At 41.0% G+C, this 20,817-nt stretch overlaps 1 protein-coding gene across 3 annotated transcripts in view; it reads right to left on the bottom strand.

The window, feature by feature from the left end:
• Positions 1-20,817, bottom strand: part of STARD5 (StAR related lipid transfer domain containing 5) — a 172,367-nt gene that overhangs the window by 139,645 nt on the left and 11,905 nt on the right. For 2 of the 3 annotated variants that reach the window (XM_069766109.1, XM_069766110.1), the window contains 3 exons: positions 18,991-19,125; positions 13,461-13,566; positions 12,196-13,366 (listed from right to left, as the gene is read on the bottom strand). In XM_069766109.1, the coding sequence (XP_069622210.1) occupies positions 12,702-13,366; positions 13,461-13,566; positions 18,991-19,125 (906 nt within the window). In that variant the 3' untranslated portion in view covers positions 12,196-12,701. Of the gene's footprint in view, positions 1-12,195; positions 13,367-13,460; positions 13,567-18,990; positions 19,126-20,817 lie in introns of those variants that run through there. The other variant, XM_069766111.1, reaches the window with a different exon arrangement.

Genomic DNA, 20,817 nt, shown 5'->3' with positions numbered 1-20,817 from the left:
TAGCAAATAGATTAATGGCTGCACTCAAAATTAATCTAATGCCCACCATGTGTAATATCCACCATATACAATGCCCACCATGTGTAATATCTACCATGTACAATGCCCATGTGTAATATCCGCCATATACAATACCCACCATGTGTAATATCCGCCATATACAATACCCACCATGTGTAATATCCACCATATACAATGCCCACCATGTGCAATATCTGCCATATACAATACCCACCATGTGTAATATCTACCATGTACAATGCCCATGTGTAATATCTGCCATATACAATACCCACCATATACAATGCCCACCATGTGTAATATCTGCCATATACAATACCCACCATGTGTAATATCTACCATATACAATACCCATGTGCAATGTCTACCATGTACAATATCCACCATGTGTAATACCTACCATGTACAATGACCACCATGTGTAATATCTACCTTGTACAGTACAACAAAGAAGCCTGCCGGTTACCAGCCTGATGTCCAGGGGCCGCCGGAGAGGTGAATATATCAATATTTTTTATTTTAATTCTTTATTTTACACATCCCTATGGATCCGATACCGATACCCGATACCCGATACCACAAAAGTATCGGATCTCGGTATCGGAATTCCGATACTTGCGGTATCGGAATGCTCAACACTATTCATTACCATTCTGGATTGTTCTGTATAATAAATTTCACCATTGCACCTATCTGGAGCACCAATTTTTTGTCTCTCTATGAGATAGGATCCTATTTGTGCACCCTTCGACAAGTACCGTGGCTATCTACTAATTATGAACAGTGGCGTAACTAGAGTCTGATGGGCCTCACTGCAAGTTTTGGACTGGGCCCCCCATCCTCTGTATGTATATGTATGTATATATATATATATATATATATATATATATATATACATACATATACATACAGAGGATGGGGGGCCCATATATATACCCTTCATCCTGGTATATACAGTGGGGCAAAAAAGTATTTAGTCAGTCAGCAATAGTGCAAGTTCCACCACTTAAAAAGATGAGAGGCGTCTGTAATTTACATCATAGGTAGACCTCAACTATGGGAGACAAACTGAGAAAAAAAAATCCAGAAAATCACATTGTCTGTTTTTTTAACAATTTATTTGCATATTATGGTGGAAAATAAGTATTTGGTCAGAAACAAACAATCAAGATTTCTGGCTCTCACAGACCTGTAACTTCTTCTTTAAGAGTCTCCTCTTTCCTCCACTCATTACCTGTAGTAATGACACCTGTTTAAACTTGTTATCAGTATAAAAAGACACATGTGCACACCCTCAAACAGTCTGACTCCAAACTCCACTATGGTGAAGACCAAAGAGCTGTCAAAGGACACCAGAAAAAAAATTGTAGCCCTGCACCAGGCTGGGAAGACTGAATCTGCAATAGCCAACCAGCTTGGAGTGAAGAAATCAACAGTGGGAGCAATAATTAGAAGATGGAAGACATACAAGACCACTGATAATCTCCCTCGATCTGGGGCTCCACGCAAAATCCCACCCCGTGGGGTCAGAATGATCACAAGAACGGTGAGCAAAAATCCCAGAACCACGCGGGGGGACCTAGTGAATGAACTGCAGAGAGCTGGGACCAATGTAACAAGGCCTACCATAAGTAACACACTACGCCACCATGGACTCAGATCCTGCAGTGCCAGATGTGTCCCACTGCTTAAGCCAGTACATGTCCAGGCCCGTCTGAAGTTTGCTAGAGAGCATTTGGATGATCCAGAGGAGTTTTGGGAGAATGTCCTATGGTCTAATGAAACCAAACTGGAACTGTTTGGTAGAAACACAACTTGTCGTGTTTGGAGGAAAAAGAATACTGAGTTGCATCCATCAAACACCATACCTACTGTAAAGCATGGTGGTGGAAACATCATGCTTTGGGGCTGTTTCTCTGCAAAGGGGCCAGGACGACTTATCCGGGTACATGAAAGAATGAATGGGGCCATGTATCGTGAGATTTTGAGTGCAAACCTCCTTCCATCAGCAAGGGCATTGAAGATGAAACGTGGCTGGGTCTTTCAACATGACAATGATCCAAAGCACACCGCCAGGGCAACGAAGGAGTGGCTTCGTAAGAAGCATTTCAAGGTCCTGGAGTGGCCTAGCCAGTCTCCAGATCTCAACCCTATAGAAAACCTTTGGAGGGAGTTGAAAGTCTGTGTTGCCAAGCGAAAAGCCAAAAACATCACTGCTCTAGAGGAGATCTGCATGGAGGAATGGGCCAACATACCAACAACAGTGTGTGGCAACCTTGTGAAGACTTACAGAAAACGTTTGACCTCTGTCATTGCCAACAAAGGATATATTACAATGTATTGAGATGAAATTTTGTTTCTGACCAAATACTTATTTTCCACCATAATATGCAAATAAAATGTTAAAAAAACAGACAATGTGATTTTCTGGATTTTTTTTTCTCAGTTTGTCTCCCATAGTTGAGGTCTACCTATGATGTAAATTACAGACGCCTCTCATCTTTTTAAGTGGTGGAACTTGCACTATTGCTGACTGACTAAATACTTTTTTGCCCCACTGTATGTCACTCAACCTGGCCCCATCTTGGTATATAAATCCCCCATACTGGAATGGGGCCCCATAGCAGAAGTACAGTGCACTCTCTATCGTCCTCCATATAGTATAATGCACAGCCCATGGTGTGTTCCCTATAGTATAATGCACCCGCATAGTCCTCCACATAGTATTATGCACCCTATAGTCCTCCTTATATAATGCACAACCCATTGTGCTCCATATAATATAATGCACCCCTCGTAGCCCTCCATATAGTATAACGCACCTCAATACTCATTATAGTATAATGCATTCTATAGTCCTCCATATTATATAATGCACCTTCAATAGTCATCCATATATAATGCACAGTCTATAGTCCTCCATATAATATTTATTTTTATTTATTTTACTTACTTATATAGCAAGAGCACAAAAAGAGGATTCAGAGATCCTCCAAAAATTAGAAAAAACAGCAAAATAAGGCAGAGATGCTTACCTGCCTAGGCCTCAAACAAATGCACTATCAGGATGAGGATGAGGTTATGCTGCACCTGTGTTTTTTCTATCTTAACCACATGGGTCCACTGCATCCTGATGTGCATTTGTTTGAGGCCTAGGCAGGTAAGCATCTCTGCCTTATTTTGCTGTTTTTTCTAATTTTTGGAGGATCTCTGAATCCTCTTTTTGTGCTCTTGCTATTTAGAATTAGGACTCATGAGCGTAGGGACCCTTGTCGCGGGTCATGAGCGTCCGTATTTTGACCAAAATATCAGCTAATACCTCACATACGGTAATTTTTTTTTTTATGTGTTTTTTGCACTTTTTTCAGGGGTGCAGTTTGGCCCATTTTTGTCTTGTAAACTGTGGTGTCTGTTCACATGGGTTGCATTTGTTTAGTGCTGGGCAGGCCCGCCTGATCTGATAGAAGGGTGTCACTACTAGGCCTGCCTGGATGCTGTGCATCTCCATTGTGTGAACAGCGCCGCATACAAGTCTTTTATGTGTAGCAATGTGCCAAGCAGCCACCCCCTCCATTAGTTTGGTAGGTCGAGAGTGGCTGCCTCATCGGTTATGCTGCACCTGTGTTTTTTCTATCTTAACTCATGTGACCGCCACGCGATCAATCAGAAGCCGCGACGTCATTCTCATTCACTAAACTCCTAATTCTAGGAATTTAGGACCTGTGAATGACGTCACGGCTTCTGAATGGTCGCGTGGCGGTCACATGGGCGGCACGCGACCAATCAGAAGCCGGGACGTCATTCCTCAGGTCCTAAACGCGCGCATTTTAAACAAAGAAGCCTGCCAGTTACCAGCGTGGTGTCCAGGGGCCGCCGGAGAGGTGAATATATCAATATTTTTTATTTTAATTCTTTATTTTACACATTAATATGGATCCCAGGGCCTGAAGGAGAGTTTCCTCTCCTTCAGACCCTGGGAACCATTACGGATACCTTCCGATACTTGGTGTCCTCTTGACTTGTATTGGTATCGGATATTGGTATCGGCGATATCCGATATTTTTCGGGTATCGGCCGATATTATCCGATACCGATACTTTCAAGTATCGGACGGTATTGCTCAACACTAGTAATGAACGTTTCGGTCGGCAATGGACCTTCGTCAGTACCCGGATATTGGGTACTGAACTTGGCTTACAAATTCTGATGTAAAATACTGTCCAAATATTGAACGTGGCCTAATAGGTAGGGATTTAGGAAAATAGTGAAAGTCAGGGCTGGGACAAGGTTTTTTGGTGCCCCAGGCAGATGAGGATTTCGGTGCCCCTCCACCCACAGACACTGCAGTGCCCTCCCTCCTACAAATATGCAGTTAAAATGAATTCAAGAGGTTCTTAATAATAAAAAAAGGAAACACATTTTAAAAACAACTTCAATAAAAATAAATAATTTAACATTCTGATTATAACTAGCAAATTATTTTAAGCAATTACTAAATACAAACTAAGTCAGAAGTTATTGAGGAACACTGAAAAAAGAACAGTACAAACTGCAAGCACTATATGTAAACTAATAAAGTGCAGCATAGCATTAGAAAAAAAATCTAAATTATAACACAATAAACAGTGCAAATTACAAATAAAAAATGGTAAAATTTGTCAATAGTGCATTGGAAGGGAAATATAATACAATGCAATTTTTCTTGCCTTCATGGATGCAAACTCATCAATTACATCACTATAGTCCATTTCTTTTGCTGTTGCATATCAATGGATAGAGTGCTAAGGTTTGAAAGCCTTTTTTGATCCATAGTGGATTTTAAATAGTTTTTATAAGTTTTAACTTGCTAAAACTTCGCTCACATGATGAAACAGTCACAGGAAGAGTTAAAAAAATAAGTGCAATGCTATTTCAATGTTTGGACAGTAGGACTGAACAGAATGATCCTGAATTATGTGAAACAGTTCAAGTGGTGTTGCAGAATTCACATCTAGCAATAAAAAGGCTGCTTGAATTCGGAAGTTTTCAGTTTTTGCACATAATTCAGATGCATCTAAATTACTTTGGTATTTAAATGCAAGTTTATTTAATGACTAGATGGTGGCCCGATTCTAACGTATCGGGTATTCTAGAATATGCATGTCCACGTAGTATATTGCACAGCCCACGTAGTATATTGCCCAGCCACGTAGTATATTGCCCAGTCACGTAGTATATTGCATAGCCACGTAGTACATTGCCCAGCCACATAGTATATTGCCCAGCCACGTAGTATATAACACAGCCACGTAGTATATTGCCCAGTCACGTAGTATATTGCACAGCCACGTAGTATATTGCCCAGTCACGTAGTATATTGCCCAGCCACGTAGTATATTGTCCAGTCACGTAGTATATTGCCCAGCCACGTAGTATATTGCCCAGTCACGTAGTATATTGCCCAGCCACGCAGTATATTGGCCAGTTACGTAGTATATTGCCCAGTGACGTAGTATACAGCACAGAGCCACGTAGTATATTGCCCAGCCCCGTAGTATATTGGCCAATCACGTAGTATATTGCCCAGCTACGTAGTATATTGCCCAGCCACGTATGTTACAGGTGAAAAAATAAACATATACTCACCTTCCGAGGGAGCCCTTGTAGTCATGTCGCCCGTGTGCGGTGCACTCGGCAGCTTCCGGTCCCAGGGTTAGTAGTGCAGGACCCGTGATGACATCGTGGTCACATGACCCTGACGTCATGGCAGGTCCTTCTCGCGCAGGCGCGCAGGACCTGTGATGAGGTCGCAGTCACATGACCGTGATGACATGGCAGGTCCTTGTCGCATACCATCCTTGCCACCGGAACCTGTCGCTTGCATGGAGCAGGTACCTGAGCGTGGCGAGGAGCGGGAAAGGCAGCGGAAGGTGAGTATATAATGATTTTTTATTTTTTAAATTATTTTTAACATTAGATCCTTTTACTATTGACGCTGCATAGGCAGCATCAATAGTAAAAACTTGGTAACACAGGGTTAATAGTGGCGGTAACGGAGTGAGTTACCCGCGGCATAACGCGGTCCGTTACCGCTGGCATTAACCCTGTGTGAGCGGTGACCGGAGGGGAGTATGCGGGCGCTGGGCACTGACTGCGGGGAGTAAGGAGCGGCCTTTTTCTTCCGGACTGTGCCCGTCGCCGATTGGTCGTGGCTGTTTTGCCGCGACCAATCAGCGACTTGGATTTCCATGACAGACAGAGGCCGCGACCAATGAATATCCGTGACAGACAGACAGACGGAAGTGACCCTTAGACCATTATATAGTAGATTTCTGTAAATCGGGGATCTCCATTTGAATAAGTGCTGGACAAGAAAGAAATGCAAAATCCTTTGCAGTTTCCATAGGGTTTCCGACTACCATGTTAAGTTAGAAATCAGAACACAACAAAAACCTTTTGCAATGTAAACTCTAAATTGATCTTCAGCAGAAAGGTTTACTTGATCTTTAGATGACTCACATAATGTTCTACTTTTAATTTTTCTTCTCCGCTTTTGTGGAAATGTTGCAGGAATGTCCAATATTTCACATATACTTTTGGCATAATCGAATACTTCCTGCGCAACAATATTCACCCTTTTAAAGCCATGTATCTTCTTTGATGCTTCTGTTATGGAGACCTCTTTACCTTGTAGTTACTGCTTTACTCTAGGTGGCCTAATATCATGTTCCACACATATAACACGCATAAGAAATTGAAGTCTAATTGTAACTGAAGACTTGTCCCAGTAAATTTAGCTTCATGATTTGCTAGGTTTTTACAATTTCACTGATGGCTTCACATATCGGAGGGATTTGATTGTATAGTGCTTTTATTGCATGCACTCTTGAGGATCATCAGATATCTGTATGCCCTTTCGGGCTTGTTTTCAGAAATTTTACAAGTATTTCCCAGCTAGAGAAAAATGTAAATAGCCTTTGAACTGTTACAAAAAATGTTTGGATCTCTGTATTTACAGATGCAGCTTTTACACCCGCAGGTTGCGCTACACATGGAACAAAGCACGCCTATACATTCTGTTGCAAAATTCTTGCTTGTACTCCATTATAATTTCCTGCCATATTAGCAACATTGTCATAACCTTTGCCTCTGGCATCTTTGAAGTCAATACGTCAGAGGATAGCTTTTTGAGAATCTCAGAAACCAGACCACATACTGTTTTTTCTTTACTGTGGATGAAATCAATAAAGCTTTGTTTATGATGTGATATATCAGGGTACAGTCAAATAGCAAAGCAATATACTTTGCTTCTTTTATCTTGTGAATAATTTTTCAGCAAAATTTCTTTCCCAAATTGTCAATAAACTCATTCTGAATTTTATTGGGTAAGTAACTGACATTTTTTCTTTGATGTGAGTCATTTTTTTTTCTTTATGAACAATGTGATATGTTTCCTTAACACCTCTATGATGTCAAGAAAGATGCCAATTAACTCAGTAGATCCTCTAAGAGCAAGATTGTTTTTGTCACAGAGTAATATAGCTTGTAGAACATTTTTTGGAACAGAGTAATATAGCTTGTAGAACACACTGTAGAACATTACACCACTTTTTCTTTTTCTGTCAATATTACTTTCTCCAACTCAGAATCTATGAAATGTCCTTTCTTCATTTCATCATTGTGTATTCCATTAACACTAGAACTACCGATGGAGTCATTTTGACTCCTTTCAATTTTTATTTCTCTTCTGTGACTACATTTTTCCAAATTCCGGCTTGAGAGTTGGTGACTTTTATTCATTTAGGATGCGAAAAAAGATTTTGTGACAATAAATAATTTTGGAAAAAAAACAAAGAGTACTTTTTTTTCAAAATTTACCTTTAATTACCAAAGGGAGCCATTTTTACTCCCTACTATATTATGCAATTCTTTGTCGCTGAATGTTATTATTTATTTTAGTTTTCATTTACTTGTATGTTAAGAATAAATGTTGGCTTTGACTTAGAATAATTAGCATTTTTGCAAATATGCTTGGCATATACAGGACATCTGTCAGTGAACTCTCGAGTGGACTACATTTCTGTAGAATACGGCCTGCAGTTTTTCTAATTGCTCATATGGCTAGAAGAACTGCGCTAAAGCCTGACAATATTCTTGCTATTTTGCATTCTATACATTCTATAAATTAAAGTTACAACAATACCAGGAGCAAGAAACTCTAAAAATAAATGAAAACAAGCCAGGAGTCAAAATGACTCCATTCGGTAGTTCTAGGGGGTCACCAGTCCGGTAGTCCTAGTGTTCATTTCCAAGAACAGCAATTAGAACTATGGTCCGGTGAATTTTCATGTGTTGGTATTCTTGGGTTCAAATTTTTTCAGTCTGTAAATCCTTTTATGTGGTTTGTTAAGGCTGAATTATGTTTGCCAAATAAAAAGCAAAGAAAACAAAATAAAGCATTTGAAGTTTTAGAAAAAAATCATTCAAGTGCGTGCAACATTTTTCCCATTTGTTTCAAAAACCAATTTGAGTTAAAGGAGCATTCCTCATGACAAAGAGTTAATCCAGAATATACATCCTTGCCCTGATCAGGTCCTTGCTGTACAAGGTGTTATCTAATTGTGCTTGTTATCTCTAGCTATGATGGTGGAACATTTAAATTGATTATACCAAAACCTGTCACAGATTTGCCCTATAGGTATTTCTTTTACATTTGAATTACTTGATGCAGGTTTATCATTTTCTGGAACGCTTTCTTCAGTATTACTTTTTTCTGAATCAGACAAGGTGCACATGTGGGTTTCTTGAACTTCACAGGCTGCGGTCAGACCCTCGCCAGCAGGCCCGGATTGGTAATCTGCCCAGGCGGGCATATACCTTATGGGCTAGTGGCTCTGAATTGAAAAGTGGCCACGGGCCCTTTAAAACTTTCGAAGAAGCCCCTATTTGCACGCGCCATCTCGCGTGCACACGCTGACAAGGCTACAGCAGCCCTTACCATCACAGATGAAAGCGCGCACGGTGGCCACGGCAGTCCTTGTGATGACTCGTGCACGGTAGCTGCGGTGGCTCTTGTTGTGAAGCTTGCATGGCGGCAATAACAGCCCTTAGCGCGGGCAAGCAAGAGAGCGTGTACACATAGGGCAATATTCAAAAGTTTTTTTCCTGCTCACCATCACCGGTAAAATTCGGGATCCCCTCCTCTCCTCTGCATGTCCGATGCTGCCGCTCCATATCAATTTTCCCCTCATCTCAAAGATCTGGGTAAGTCCCAGATGGGAGAAGGCTTATTATTTGCGTGCCGAGCTGACATTTTTATTGATACCATTTTGGTGTACATACGATCTTTTGATCGCCCGTTATTGCATTTTATTGCAATGTAGCGGTGACAAAAAAAAAAACATAATTCTGACGTTTTTAATTTTTTTTCTCAGTATGCCGTTTAGCAATCAGGTTAATTATTTTTTTGAAATGGCTTTAAAAAAGTCATAGAGCGAGGGGGCTCCAAAGGAAGCTAAATGGGGGTAAGAGCAGGATAATTGCCCTGCAAACAAATATGGATATTGTTATTTTATTATTTATTTATATAGCACCAATTATTCCATGGTGCTGTACATGAGAAGGGGTTACATACAAAGTTATAGACATTGTTTACAGTAAACAAATTTACAATGACAGACTGGTACAGAGGGGAGAGGACCCTGTCCTTGCAGACTTACAGTACATTCTACGGGAAAATGGGGAAGAGACAGAAGGTCGGGAGGTGCAGCAGCTCTGGTGGTGGTGAGGCGCAGCTCGGGTGGTGTGAGGTGGCAGAATGGTTATTGCAGGCTGTAAGCTTTCCTGAAGAGATGGGTTTTCAGGTTACTTCTGAAGGATCCGAAGGTGGTGGATAATCGGATGTGTTGAGGCGTGGAATTCCAGAGGATGAATTCTTGGGAGAAATCTTGGAGGCGGTTGTGTGAGGAACGAATAAATGTGAAGAGTAGGAGGTCTTGGGAGGATTGAAGATTATGTGTGGGAAGATATTGGGAGATTAGTCCAGAGATATAGGTTGAGGATGGCTTTGTAGGTCAGTGTTAGTAGTTTGAACTGGATTCGTTGGGGAATTGGGAGCCAGTGGAGGGATTTGCAGAGGGGGGAAGCAGGGGAGTAGCGAGGAGAGAGGTGAATTAGTCGAACAGCAGAGTTGAGGACAGACTGGAGTAGTGCAAGAGTTAGCAGGGAGGCCACAGAGGAGGGTGTTGCAGTAATCAAGGCGGGAGATGATGAAGGCATGCACAAGAGTTTTAGTAGATTGAGGGCTGAGGGAGGGACGGATTCTGGAAATATCTTTGCGTTGGAGGCGACAGGAGATGGCAAGAGTTTGGACATGCGGTTTGAAGGACATGGCAGAGTTAAGAGAAACTCCGAGGCAGCGGATTTCAGGTGCGGGAGAGAGCGCAATGCCGTTTACCATAATAGATAGGTCGGGTAGGGGAGATACGCGAGATGGAGGAAAGATGATGAGTTTGGTTTTGTCTACATTGAGTTTTAGGAAGCGAGAAGTGAAGAAGGAGGATATGGCTGATAGACACTCCGGGATTCTGGACAGCAGAGAAGTGACATCTGGGCCAGAGAGGTAGATCTGAGTGTCGTCCACATACAGGTGGTACTGGAAGCAATGGGACTTTATGAGTTGTCCTAGGCCAAGGGTATAGATGGAAAAAAAGTAGGGGCCCCAGGACCGAGCCTTGAGGGACTCCAACAGAGAGAGGGCAGGATGAGGAGGTAGTGTGGGAGTGGGAAACGCTAAATGTGCGGTCGGAAAGGTATGAGGCAATCCAGGACAGGGCAAGGTCTTTGATGCCAAGGGAAGAAAGAATCTGTAGCAGTAGGCAGTGGTCGACTGTGTCGAAGGCAGAGGACAGGTCGAGAAGGAGGAGGATGGAGAACTGTCTGTTAGCTTTGGCTGTGAGTAAGTCATTAGTAATTTTGGTCAGGGCAATTTCAGTGAAGTGGTGGGGGCGGAAGCCAGATTGCAGGTCAAGGAGAGAGATGAGAGGTGGGAGGAAAGTTAAGCATGGAGATGCTGCTCAAGGAGTTTGGAAGCAAATGGAAGCAGTGATATGGGGCGATAGCTGGTCATAGCAGTTGGGTCAAGGTTAGTTTTTTGAAGATAGGTGTGATGTGGCATGTTTGAAGCACAGCCACGTAGTATATAGCAGCCCACATAGCATATAACACAGCCACATAGTATATAACACAGCTCACGTAGTATATTACTACCCACGCAGTATATAACACAGCTCACGTAGTGTATAACACAACCCACGTAGTGTATAACACAGCCACGTAGTATATAACACAGCCCACTTAGTATATTGCACAGCCCACGTAGTATATTGCACAGCCCACGTAGTATGTAGCACAGCCCACGTAGTATATAACACAGCCCACGCAGTATATAACACTGCCCACGTAGTATATAACACAGCCCACGCAGTATATATCAATGTGGGCACCATATTCCTCTTAAAAAAAAAAAAAAGAATTAAAATAAAAAATAGTTATATACTCACCCTCCGACGGCCCCCAGATCCATCCCAGGCCTTTCCCGCTCCTCACGCACCGCTCCGGTCCCAAGCGGCAATAACACGTGATGATGTAGTGGTCTTGCGAGACCGCTACGTCATCTCTTGTCATTGCTGCAATGCATTATTGCAACCGCAGTGGCGCGCGAGGAGCGGGAAAGGCTTGGGCTGAATCCGGGGGCCGTCGGAGGGTGAGTATATAATGATTTTTTATTTTTTTAATTATTTTAACATTATATGTTTTTACTATTGATGCTGCCTATGCAGCATCAATAGTAAAAAGTTGGTCACACAGAGGGTAAGGCAGTCCTTTTAACGCTATGTGGGCGCTGATGGGGGGGGGTACGGAGGGGGCACTGACCGCAGGGGAGTAGGGAGCGGCCATTTTGCGGCCGGACCGTGCTCGTCGCTGATTGGCCAGCTGCCCGCGACCAATCAGTGACACAGGATTTCCGTGACAGACAGACAGAAAGACGGTAGTGACCCTTAGACAAATATATAGTAGATAAGCTCTGGAGGCAGACTCTTGAGGAAATCCGTGTGTGGTCCAGAGATCTTATCATCTCATTTACATATCAGAAAAACATGGATTTCTCTGGAATAAGACACTGGATCGCAGATATCAAGTTATCATTTTATTCAACTCCATATGACCTACATGCCCAAACAGCTTAGGAGGATTGATCCTACTGACAGATTCCTGTTAACCAGTTTATCTGTTGGATATGTGTGGAGTTTGACACAAGAAAATCTCTAGGAATTCTACTGCAAATCTATTACATCTACATACCAAATAGAGCAGTAATGGGCCATAAAGAAAAACTCCTTGCATTGATATTTCATTGTCATGAATATCTCTAACTCTGGCCATGTTCTGCTTCTGTTAATAATAGCTGATCCTTACAGGTTCCAGCAGGCTTATGAAAGAAGGTTTTACTAATGGATATCACGGCCCAAGTCAACTGAATTCTGAAACTCTGAAAGAATCTAAAGTACAATAAGAGTTCATTTTTGCAGACAGTTATTTAGTAAAACACAAAAGTACATAATTTGGTACTTTACAAAGTAACAAAGTATTACAAATCTAAGTAGTTTTTTTCCAAATAGGAAATCTTCTAATGTCTTATTTCAGATGACCAAGAATGTGTATCCGCTAAATTGCTGCAACCAGTTTGAAAAAGAAAGATCTGTAAGTTCTCCATCAATGATGACTGGCATGATCTTCTCCTCCCTGAAGGCTTCAGTGGTGGGCAAAAATTCTTCCCAGGTTACCGTACGGGAGGAGTGACTGCTATAGCAACGCCGATTATGAGACTCAAAATGTGTACACTCCAGAACCAACCCTAAAGCTGGGGCCAGGGGAAGGTTGGTCTTTTTTAGTGTCATTGACAGAGGAAGAAATTCAGGTGTAACGACACCTTTCACCACTGCTATGATAAGACCAACCATTTTACGGATCTGGTGTAGCATAAAGCTTTGGCCTGTTATTACAATTCTTGCAAATTCCACACCATGGCGGACAAAGGGCTCTGAGCAGGAGATTTGGTACATGTGTCTACGTGCACTGGGGTCATCCGGCAGTTTGTCTCTTGTGAAGTTGTGGAAACTGTGTGTTCCTTTATAGAAAGAAATAAGTCTGTTGACATAATGGAAGTCTTCTCGAGACAAACGGAAGCTGGAGTCAGGAACAGAGCTGGTATCCCGTGATAGGGCAAATGTGGGCAGCGTGTATGAATAGGTCCGTGCATCACACCTAATCTTAGAATTGAAGCCCTTGGTTGTTCTCTTTACACCTAGATACAATAAACCCCAAACAAACATAATATGTTATACTGTACATTAACTCATTGCAATAAGATACTTTATGAATTTGGTTTGGTTTACTACCTATAACACGAATTTCTGGTGGAAGGTAAGAATTGATGGTTTCCACAGTATTTACATTGTTCTCAAAGAGTCTTACAGAGACAACTTGAGCCAAGGCAGAAACACCCTAAAAAAGATAATGCATACATTCATTATTTATTCCCCAATTATAATTAAATCTCACAGCTTGTTTGCATACACTTACCGTAAATACAAAAGACCTAATATCTATTGAAGATTTTTTTTTTACTCACCCTCTGCTACACATCAGGTTTTCCTATAAACAATATCAATACTCATTGTCAAGCAATTTTTATTGCAAGTGACATCAATATTCAATGTTTAATTCCAGTAATTGACCAGATTATGAGGTTTGTTGTTGCAAAGAATGGCATTAATAACACAATCAATAAGGCATCCTTCCTTCACACAGACATGTTTTTTTTTTCAAAGATTGTAAATAGACACAATTAATTTTATGTGTTTGTTCACTATTTTGTGGCTTTTTTATTCAGACATATATTTTATCATTCATTTTCCTGACCTATAGAAAAGTATATGAGACACTAGATCTGTGATGGTGAACCTTTTAGAGACCGAGCGCTCAAACTGCAACCCAAAACCCACTTATTTATCGTAACTCATACATTAACACCTTTTTTCTTAAAGGGAAAACACAATAACAGAACTTTAAATGATACAAGCAACTTTTTATTGAAAGGTAAAAGTTTGTGTTTTGCATGCTTCTCTGGAAGGCACGGTGTCATAGGTAATCTTCAAAAAGCACTGTGTTGTAGGTACAGAGTGGGCCATTTATATGGATTCCTCCTGACGAAGTTGCGGAGCCAGCGAAACGCGCGTCGAGGTGTTAGCGTGACTGCTACCCTTTGCTGATATGGCCGCAGGTAATAGATTCACTTCATTATAATATGTCTTTCTGGTGGTTATCTACCCCTGTGGATATGGGTTTGGTCTATTTGGATGTTTCTGTCATCATGCTAATTTAGCTTATATTCACCCTTATCCATATGGGCCAACAATTCATTTAGATATTATATTGGCATGCTCCATCAGGTGACTCATAAGAAGTGGCTATAATAGTGGCTATATAAATCCACAAACTACAGACTATTATGACATAACGGTTTCTTCATCTCAGGTGGATTAACGGCATTAGGATAGGTCACTTTCTATATTCTGTCTTTGTTGCCTACTTTTAGTTAAGTCCATGTGCAGTAGTGGGTTCACCACTGCTGCCTATTATATTTACGGTTATTTGTAGTTACATATATTTATAGTCTACGTATTGATATTTGTGGAATATCCCTGTTTAAACATACTAATAAAGAGTTATATTTTATATAATCTGGATCGTGTTGTGACTTCACTATCTCAGTTGGTTATACATTTATATGGATTCACCTGGGTGGGCCATGTATATGGATACACGTAAATAAAATGGGAATGGTTGGTGATATCAACTTCCTGTTTGTGGCACATTAGTATATGGGAGGGGGAAACTTTTCAAGATGGGTGGTGACCATGGCAGCCATTTTCGATACAACTTTATAAATGGCCTTCCCAGGTGTATACATATAAATGGCTCACCCGTACTTTTCAGAAAGCACTCTGTTCTGGGTGCTTTCCAGAAGGCACATTGTTATGAGTACAACCCCTGGCAAAAATTATGGAATCACCGGCCTTGGAGGATGTTCATTCAGTTGTTTAATTTTGTAGAAAAAAAGCAGATCACAGACATGGCACAAAACTAAAGTAATTTCAAATGGCAAATTTCTGGCTTTAAAAAACACTAAAAGAAATCAAGAACAAAAAATGTGGTAGTCAGTAATGGTTACTTTTTTTAACCAAGCATAGGGGAAAAATTATGGAATCACGCAATTCTGAGGACAAAATTAGGGAATCACCCTGTAAATTTTCATAACCAAAAATAACACCTGCATCAAATTAGATCTGCTTGTTAGTCTGCATCTAAAAAGGAGTGATCACACCTTGAAGAGCTGTTGCACCAAGTGGGCTGACATGAATCATGGCTCCAACATGAGAGATGTCAATTGAAACAAAGGAGAGGATTATCAAACTCTTAAAAGAGGGTAAATCATCACACAATGTTGCAAAAGATGTTGGTTGTTCACAGTCAGCTGTGTCAACAATCTGGACAAAATACAAACAACATGGGAAGGCTGTTAAAGGCAAACATACTGGTAAACCAAGGAAGACATCAAAGCGTCAAGTTTAAGGAAATTAAAGCAATATGTCTCCAAAACAGGAAATGCACAACAAAGCAAATGAGGAACGAATGAGTGGAAACTGGAGTCAACGTCTGTGACCGAACTGTAAGAAACCGTCTAAAGGAAATGGGATTTACATACAGAAAAGCTAAACGAAAGCTACAGTATCATTAACACCTAAACAGAAAAAAACAAGTTTACAATAGGCTAAGGAAAAGCAATCGTGGACTGTCATCTATCAAACACAGGTGAATCTGAATGTGATCACTGAACCGTGCGGATTCACCGCGTCCAATACGTTCTATTGGTGAAATTCCTCCTGCGGAGACTCGAGTCTCTGCAAGAGAAATTGATGTGCTGCGGTCTGGAAAGACGCGCTCTATGTCTGTCTCCTGGGGTGAGCCGCTGGCATGTGTGGACGCATAGTGGGCATGACGTTTCTTGAAATCCCATCCACTAAGGCCTCTTTCACACTTCAGTTGTTTGGCGTCAGTCTAAAACCGCCAGTTTCCTCAAATAACGGATCCGTCATTTTTTTTTTTGACGGATCCGTTATTTTCCCATAGACTTGCATTGGCGACGGATTGTCACGGATGGTCGTCCGTTCCATCCGTTATGCGACGGATCCGTCGAAATTTGGCGGACGTTGTCTAGACATAGACGGACATTGAAACGTTTTTTGTCAACGCCGAAATGGCGGTTCGCGGCGGATCCGTCGCGTCTGTCATTCCATAGAATGGCCGCCTATGGGCGACGGATCCGTCGCGACCGTCATTTCGGCGGATCCGTCGCCCCAATCTGCTTTTTCAATTGAGCATGCTCCAAAAAGTAGATACTTTTCCCAGACAACCCCCAAGTAACGGATCCGTCAAAAAAACGCATCCGTTGGAACCATTTTCTCAACAATTGTGACGGATCCGTCACTATGTCGGAAGTGACTGACGCCAAACAACTGAAGTGTGAAAGAGGCAGTAACAATTGGATGCTGCACAAGTGTGCAGCGTCCAACCCGCAGCGTTTATTTATTGTCTGCACATACCCTAAAATTGTCACACTAGTTAACCCCTTCAGAGAACACAGTAAAAAAAAAGTGGCAAAAAACTATGGTTTTTCATCATACCACCAAAAAGAGTGAAATGAAACATAATAAAAAAAAGTTGAATGTGAATAGATCTGGAATTGCTGAAATTGTCATCAAGCCCCCATACAGCTCTGTGAGCAGGGAAATACAAAAGTTACAGTTCTCAGAATACAGCGATCTAAAAATAATTATTTTTTCTAGAAAATAGTTTTTATTGTGTAAAAGCAGCAAAACATAAAAAATTGATATAAATGTGATATCGCTGTAATCGTACTGTCTAGAAGAATTAAGCAGCAATACCTTGAAACATGGTGTCTGCAAATTGAGATTCTTGTTTTGGCTTTTATCCCAAGTCATGTGACAAGGCTCGTTAAAGGGTCGACATTGAGTTCTAGGATTGTTCTCGTCCTCTTCCTCTCTGAAGAGACAATTTGCATATTTCCCAGAGGAACATTGGGGCTTAAAAGTCTCCTCATGTTGGCATGCTTAACATGTCACTCTCCACAAGGAGAAACGTTATTTCTTGGATCCCTGAAATTTAGATGGGAACCCCGATAGAAGTGCTCAGCATAAAGCACTGGATAAATGTAATCGCAAACGTTATGTAAAATGTTCTCAATAAAAGCCTCAACTCAATCCACAAAAATAGCAAGTCCGCACTCAGGTCTGTCATCTATCAACAGAAATATAGGGGCTTCCATGTTACGGGTAGCACAAAGGCTCTGGAATAGCGCTATGACTCCTCACACCCCAAAAGAAATCCAGCGAATTCTTGGCTCCTAGATCAAAATGCCCCCGCTCCCTTCTGAGCCCCAGTGTGACTAAAACACATTTAATGTCAACATTAGTGATGAGCACCTTATTCGGAAGGTGTTATCTGAGCAGGCACGAGTGCTATAATACTATTTTTGAGTCACCATGACTGCATGTCTCGCGGCTGTTCGACAGCCGCAACAAAAGCAGGGAGTGCCGAATAGGCAATCCCCACATGAGACGCGAGGCATGCAGTCATGGAGACTCGAAAATAGTACTATAGCACTCCAAAAATACTCTATTAGCACTCAAGCATGCTCGGATAACACCATATTAGAGTACGCTCACATAACATTTGTCCACATGATTGGCATTTCTGTACCCGCTTAATTTACGAGGTCCGTGTCTCCAGAAGCATGAGCTGGGCACAGTGTATGGGCACTACAATATACTGGGCACAACAATGGCAGATTTGCAATTTTCACTCAGAAATATCCACTGCTGCTTGTTTCTGGAAAACACCCATGGAGTCAAAATCATCACTATATCTATAAATAAACTATAAGATTGATGTAATTTACAAAATGGGGTCATTCTGCTCTTCTGACACCTAGGGTAAAAAAAAAAAATGATGCACCTTTAACAAGCTTCTCTTACAAAAGAGTCAGTGTCAGGCCATGTACACAAGCTCAGTATTTTACCTCAGTATCTGTAAACCAAAACCAGGAGCAGAACAATCAGAGGAAAAGTATAATAGAAACTCGTCACCACTTCTGTATTTATCACCACGCCTGGTTTTGGCCTACACATACTGAGGTAAAATACTGACCAAATACTGAACATGTTAACATGGCACAAAATGGACAGTGCGAGGATGTAACTAGAATGACACCAATGTGCTATCCAGGTTTTTTAAGAAAACTATACACACTGAATGACCTGTAATAGGTTGCTCAGCGTGCATAGTCATCTATGTTTCCTAGCAGTGCGAGTCCGGTTTACACAGGACAATACACCGCAGAGAACAATGATTTTTTTGTGCTGTTCAAAAGATCATTTCACCTGATGAACGTGCGTTTTGCTTGCTCCTCAGGTGATCGGCAGCCTTTACATGGGAAGATGATCATGAAATACTGGTTCATGATTATCCTTCAGTGCAAATGCAACTTTAGTCACGTTGTATTAGGAAGTGAAAAGGGAGTGCAGTGACGAGACGTAAGTACCATGACCGTAAGATAATGGGTCAACTTAATGGATGCAAACAGCATACAGAGTCAGACTTTAGGGACTGCACATTGTACATGGCAACTAGATTAAGAGGGCAACTGGGAGTATTAAACAGGATACCATTCCACAAAAAATACACAGCATGTTAAAATAAATACAAAATATATGATATATAGATAATCATAGTAACAATATTACATGCATACCGGAGTAAAGCTATACTGAAAACATATTGACCCACCTTGTCTGTGCGAGCACAACGCTGAAATCGGACAAGCTTTAAGTCAGTAGCACAGATCTCAGGGATGCATTCTGCTTTCACAAGTGCAGAGATAATTTCTCCTTCAATAGTTGGTAAAGGAGATGTTTTATTTATCTGCAAAAAAAATCAAAACATATAGCCTTCATATTTCTGAATTTTGTGTCCATGACAACAATAAAACTATACAATCAAGCTGATTTATAAACACAGACTTAAAGGGAACCCATTACCAGGATTTCCCCATATAAGCTAAGAACACCACCTTTAAGCCCTCTTAACACCATCATCCTTCCAAGCCTGTTTTCACCTTCATGACCATGTCAAACTTTACAATTCTGACCACTGTCAGTTTATGAAGTAATAACTCTGGGACGCTTCAACGGATCCCAGTGATTATGAGATTCTTTTTGGAGATATATTGTTGTACTTCATAATAGTGGTAAATTTAGGTCGATATGATTTGTGTTTATTTATGAAAACATCGAAAATCTGACAAATTTTAAAATGTAGCAATTTTTAATCTTTGAATTTGTATGCCTTAAAACCAGATAATTATACCTCACAAAACAGTTAACCCCTTTCCGACATTGGGCGTAATAATACGCCGATGTCAGACTCCCCCTGTTTGGTGCGGGCTCTGGCGCTGAGCCAGCACCTTTCAATGCACATGTCAGCTGATATATACAGCTGACATGTGCCCACAACAGCTGCGGGTGGAATCGTGATCCACCTGCGGCTGTTAACTAGTTAAATGCCACTGTCAACTTCAGACAGCGGCATTTAACTCAAGCTTCCGGAAGCGTGTTGTAAATCCCGCCCATCAGTAACCCCGTCACATGAACGCGGATCATCCATGGGTCGGCATGACAACGAGAGGTCTCCAGCAGACCTCTATGGTTGTCATTGCTAGATTGCTCTGAGCACCACCCAGTAGTCGGCGCTCATAGCAAGTGAGCATTTCTGCTACACACAGGTGATCTGATCACCTGTGTGTAGCAGAGGAGATCAAAGTAATGCAGCCGCTAGTCTCCCATGGAGACTATTGAAGCATGCAAAAAGTAAAAAATATATGTTTATAAAAATATTTAAAAAAAAATATATATATATATATATATACATATATATAAGTTCAAATCACCCCCCATTCAAAATAAAATCGCACGATTTATCAAGCTATAAAAAAAAAATTAACCCGATCTCTAAACGGCGTAACGAGAAAAAAATTCAAAACGTCAGAATTTTTGGTTGCCGCTACATTGCAATAAATTGCAATAACGGATGATCAAAAGATCGTATCTACACCAAAATGGTATAAAAAAAAACGGCAGCTCGATGCGCAAAAAATAAGCCCTCACCCAACCCGAGATAATGAAAAATGGAGACGCTACTGGTCTCGGAAAATGAGGCAATTTTTGTTTTTTTTTTAATTTGGGATTTTTTTTCACCACTTAAATAAAAAATAACCTAGACATGTTTGGTGTTTATGAACTCGTAATGAGAATAATATCGGCAGGTCAGTTTTAGCATTTAATGAACATGGTAAAAAAATAATAAAAAAAATATTGTGGAATTGCACTTTTTTGTAACTTCATGGCACTTTGAATTGTTTCCCCGTTTTCCAGTACCTGTATGTTAAAACCAATAGTGTTGTTCAAAAGTACAACTTGTTCCACAAAAAACAAGCCCTCACATGGCTAAATTGACAGTAAAATAAACAAGTTATGGCAAAAAACGAAAACGCAAGAACGAAAATACCTCTGGTCGTAAAGGGGTTAATAAATAACATTTCCTATACGTGTACTTTAC

This window comes from Ranitomeya imitator, chromosome 4 (genome assembly GCF_032444005.1).
Source record: "Ranitomeya imitator isolate aRanImi1 chromosome 4, aRanImi1.pri, whole genome shotgun sequence".
Lineage (NCBI taxonomy): Eukaryota > Metazoa > Chordata > Amphibia > Anura > Dendrobatidae > Ranitomeya > Ranitomeya imitator.
Note: the sequence above shows the minus strand (reverse complement) of the source record. Positions and strands in the feature narration are given on the sequence as shown.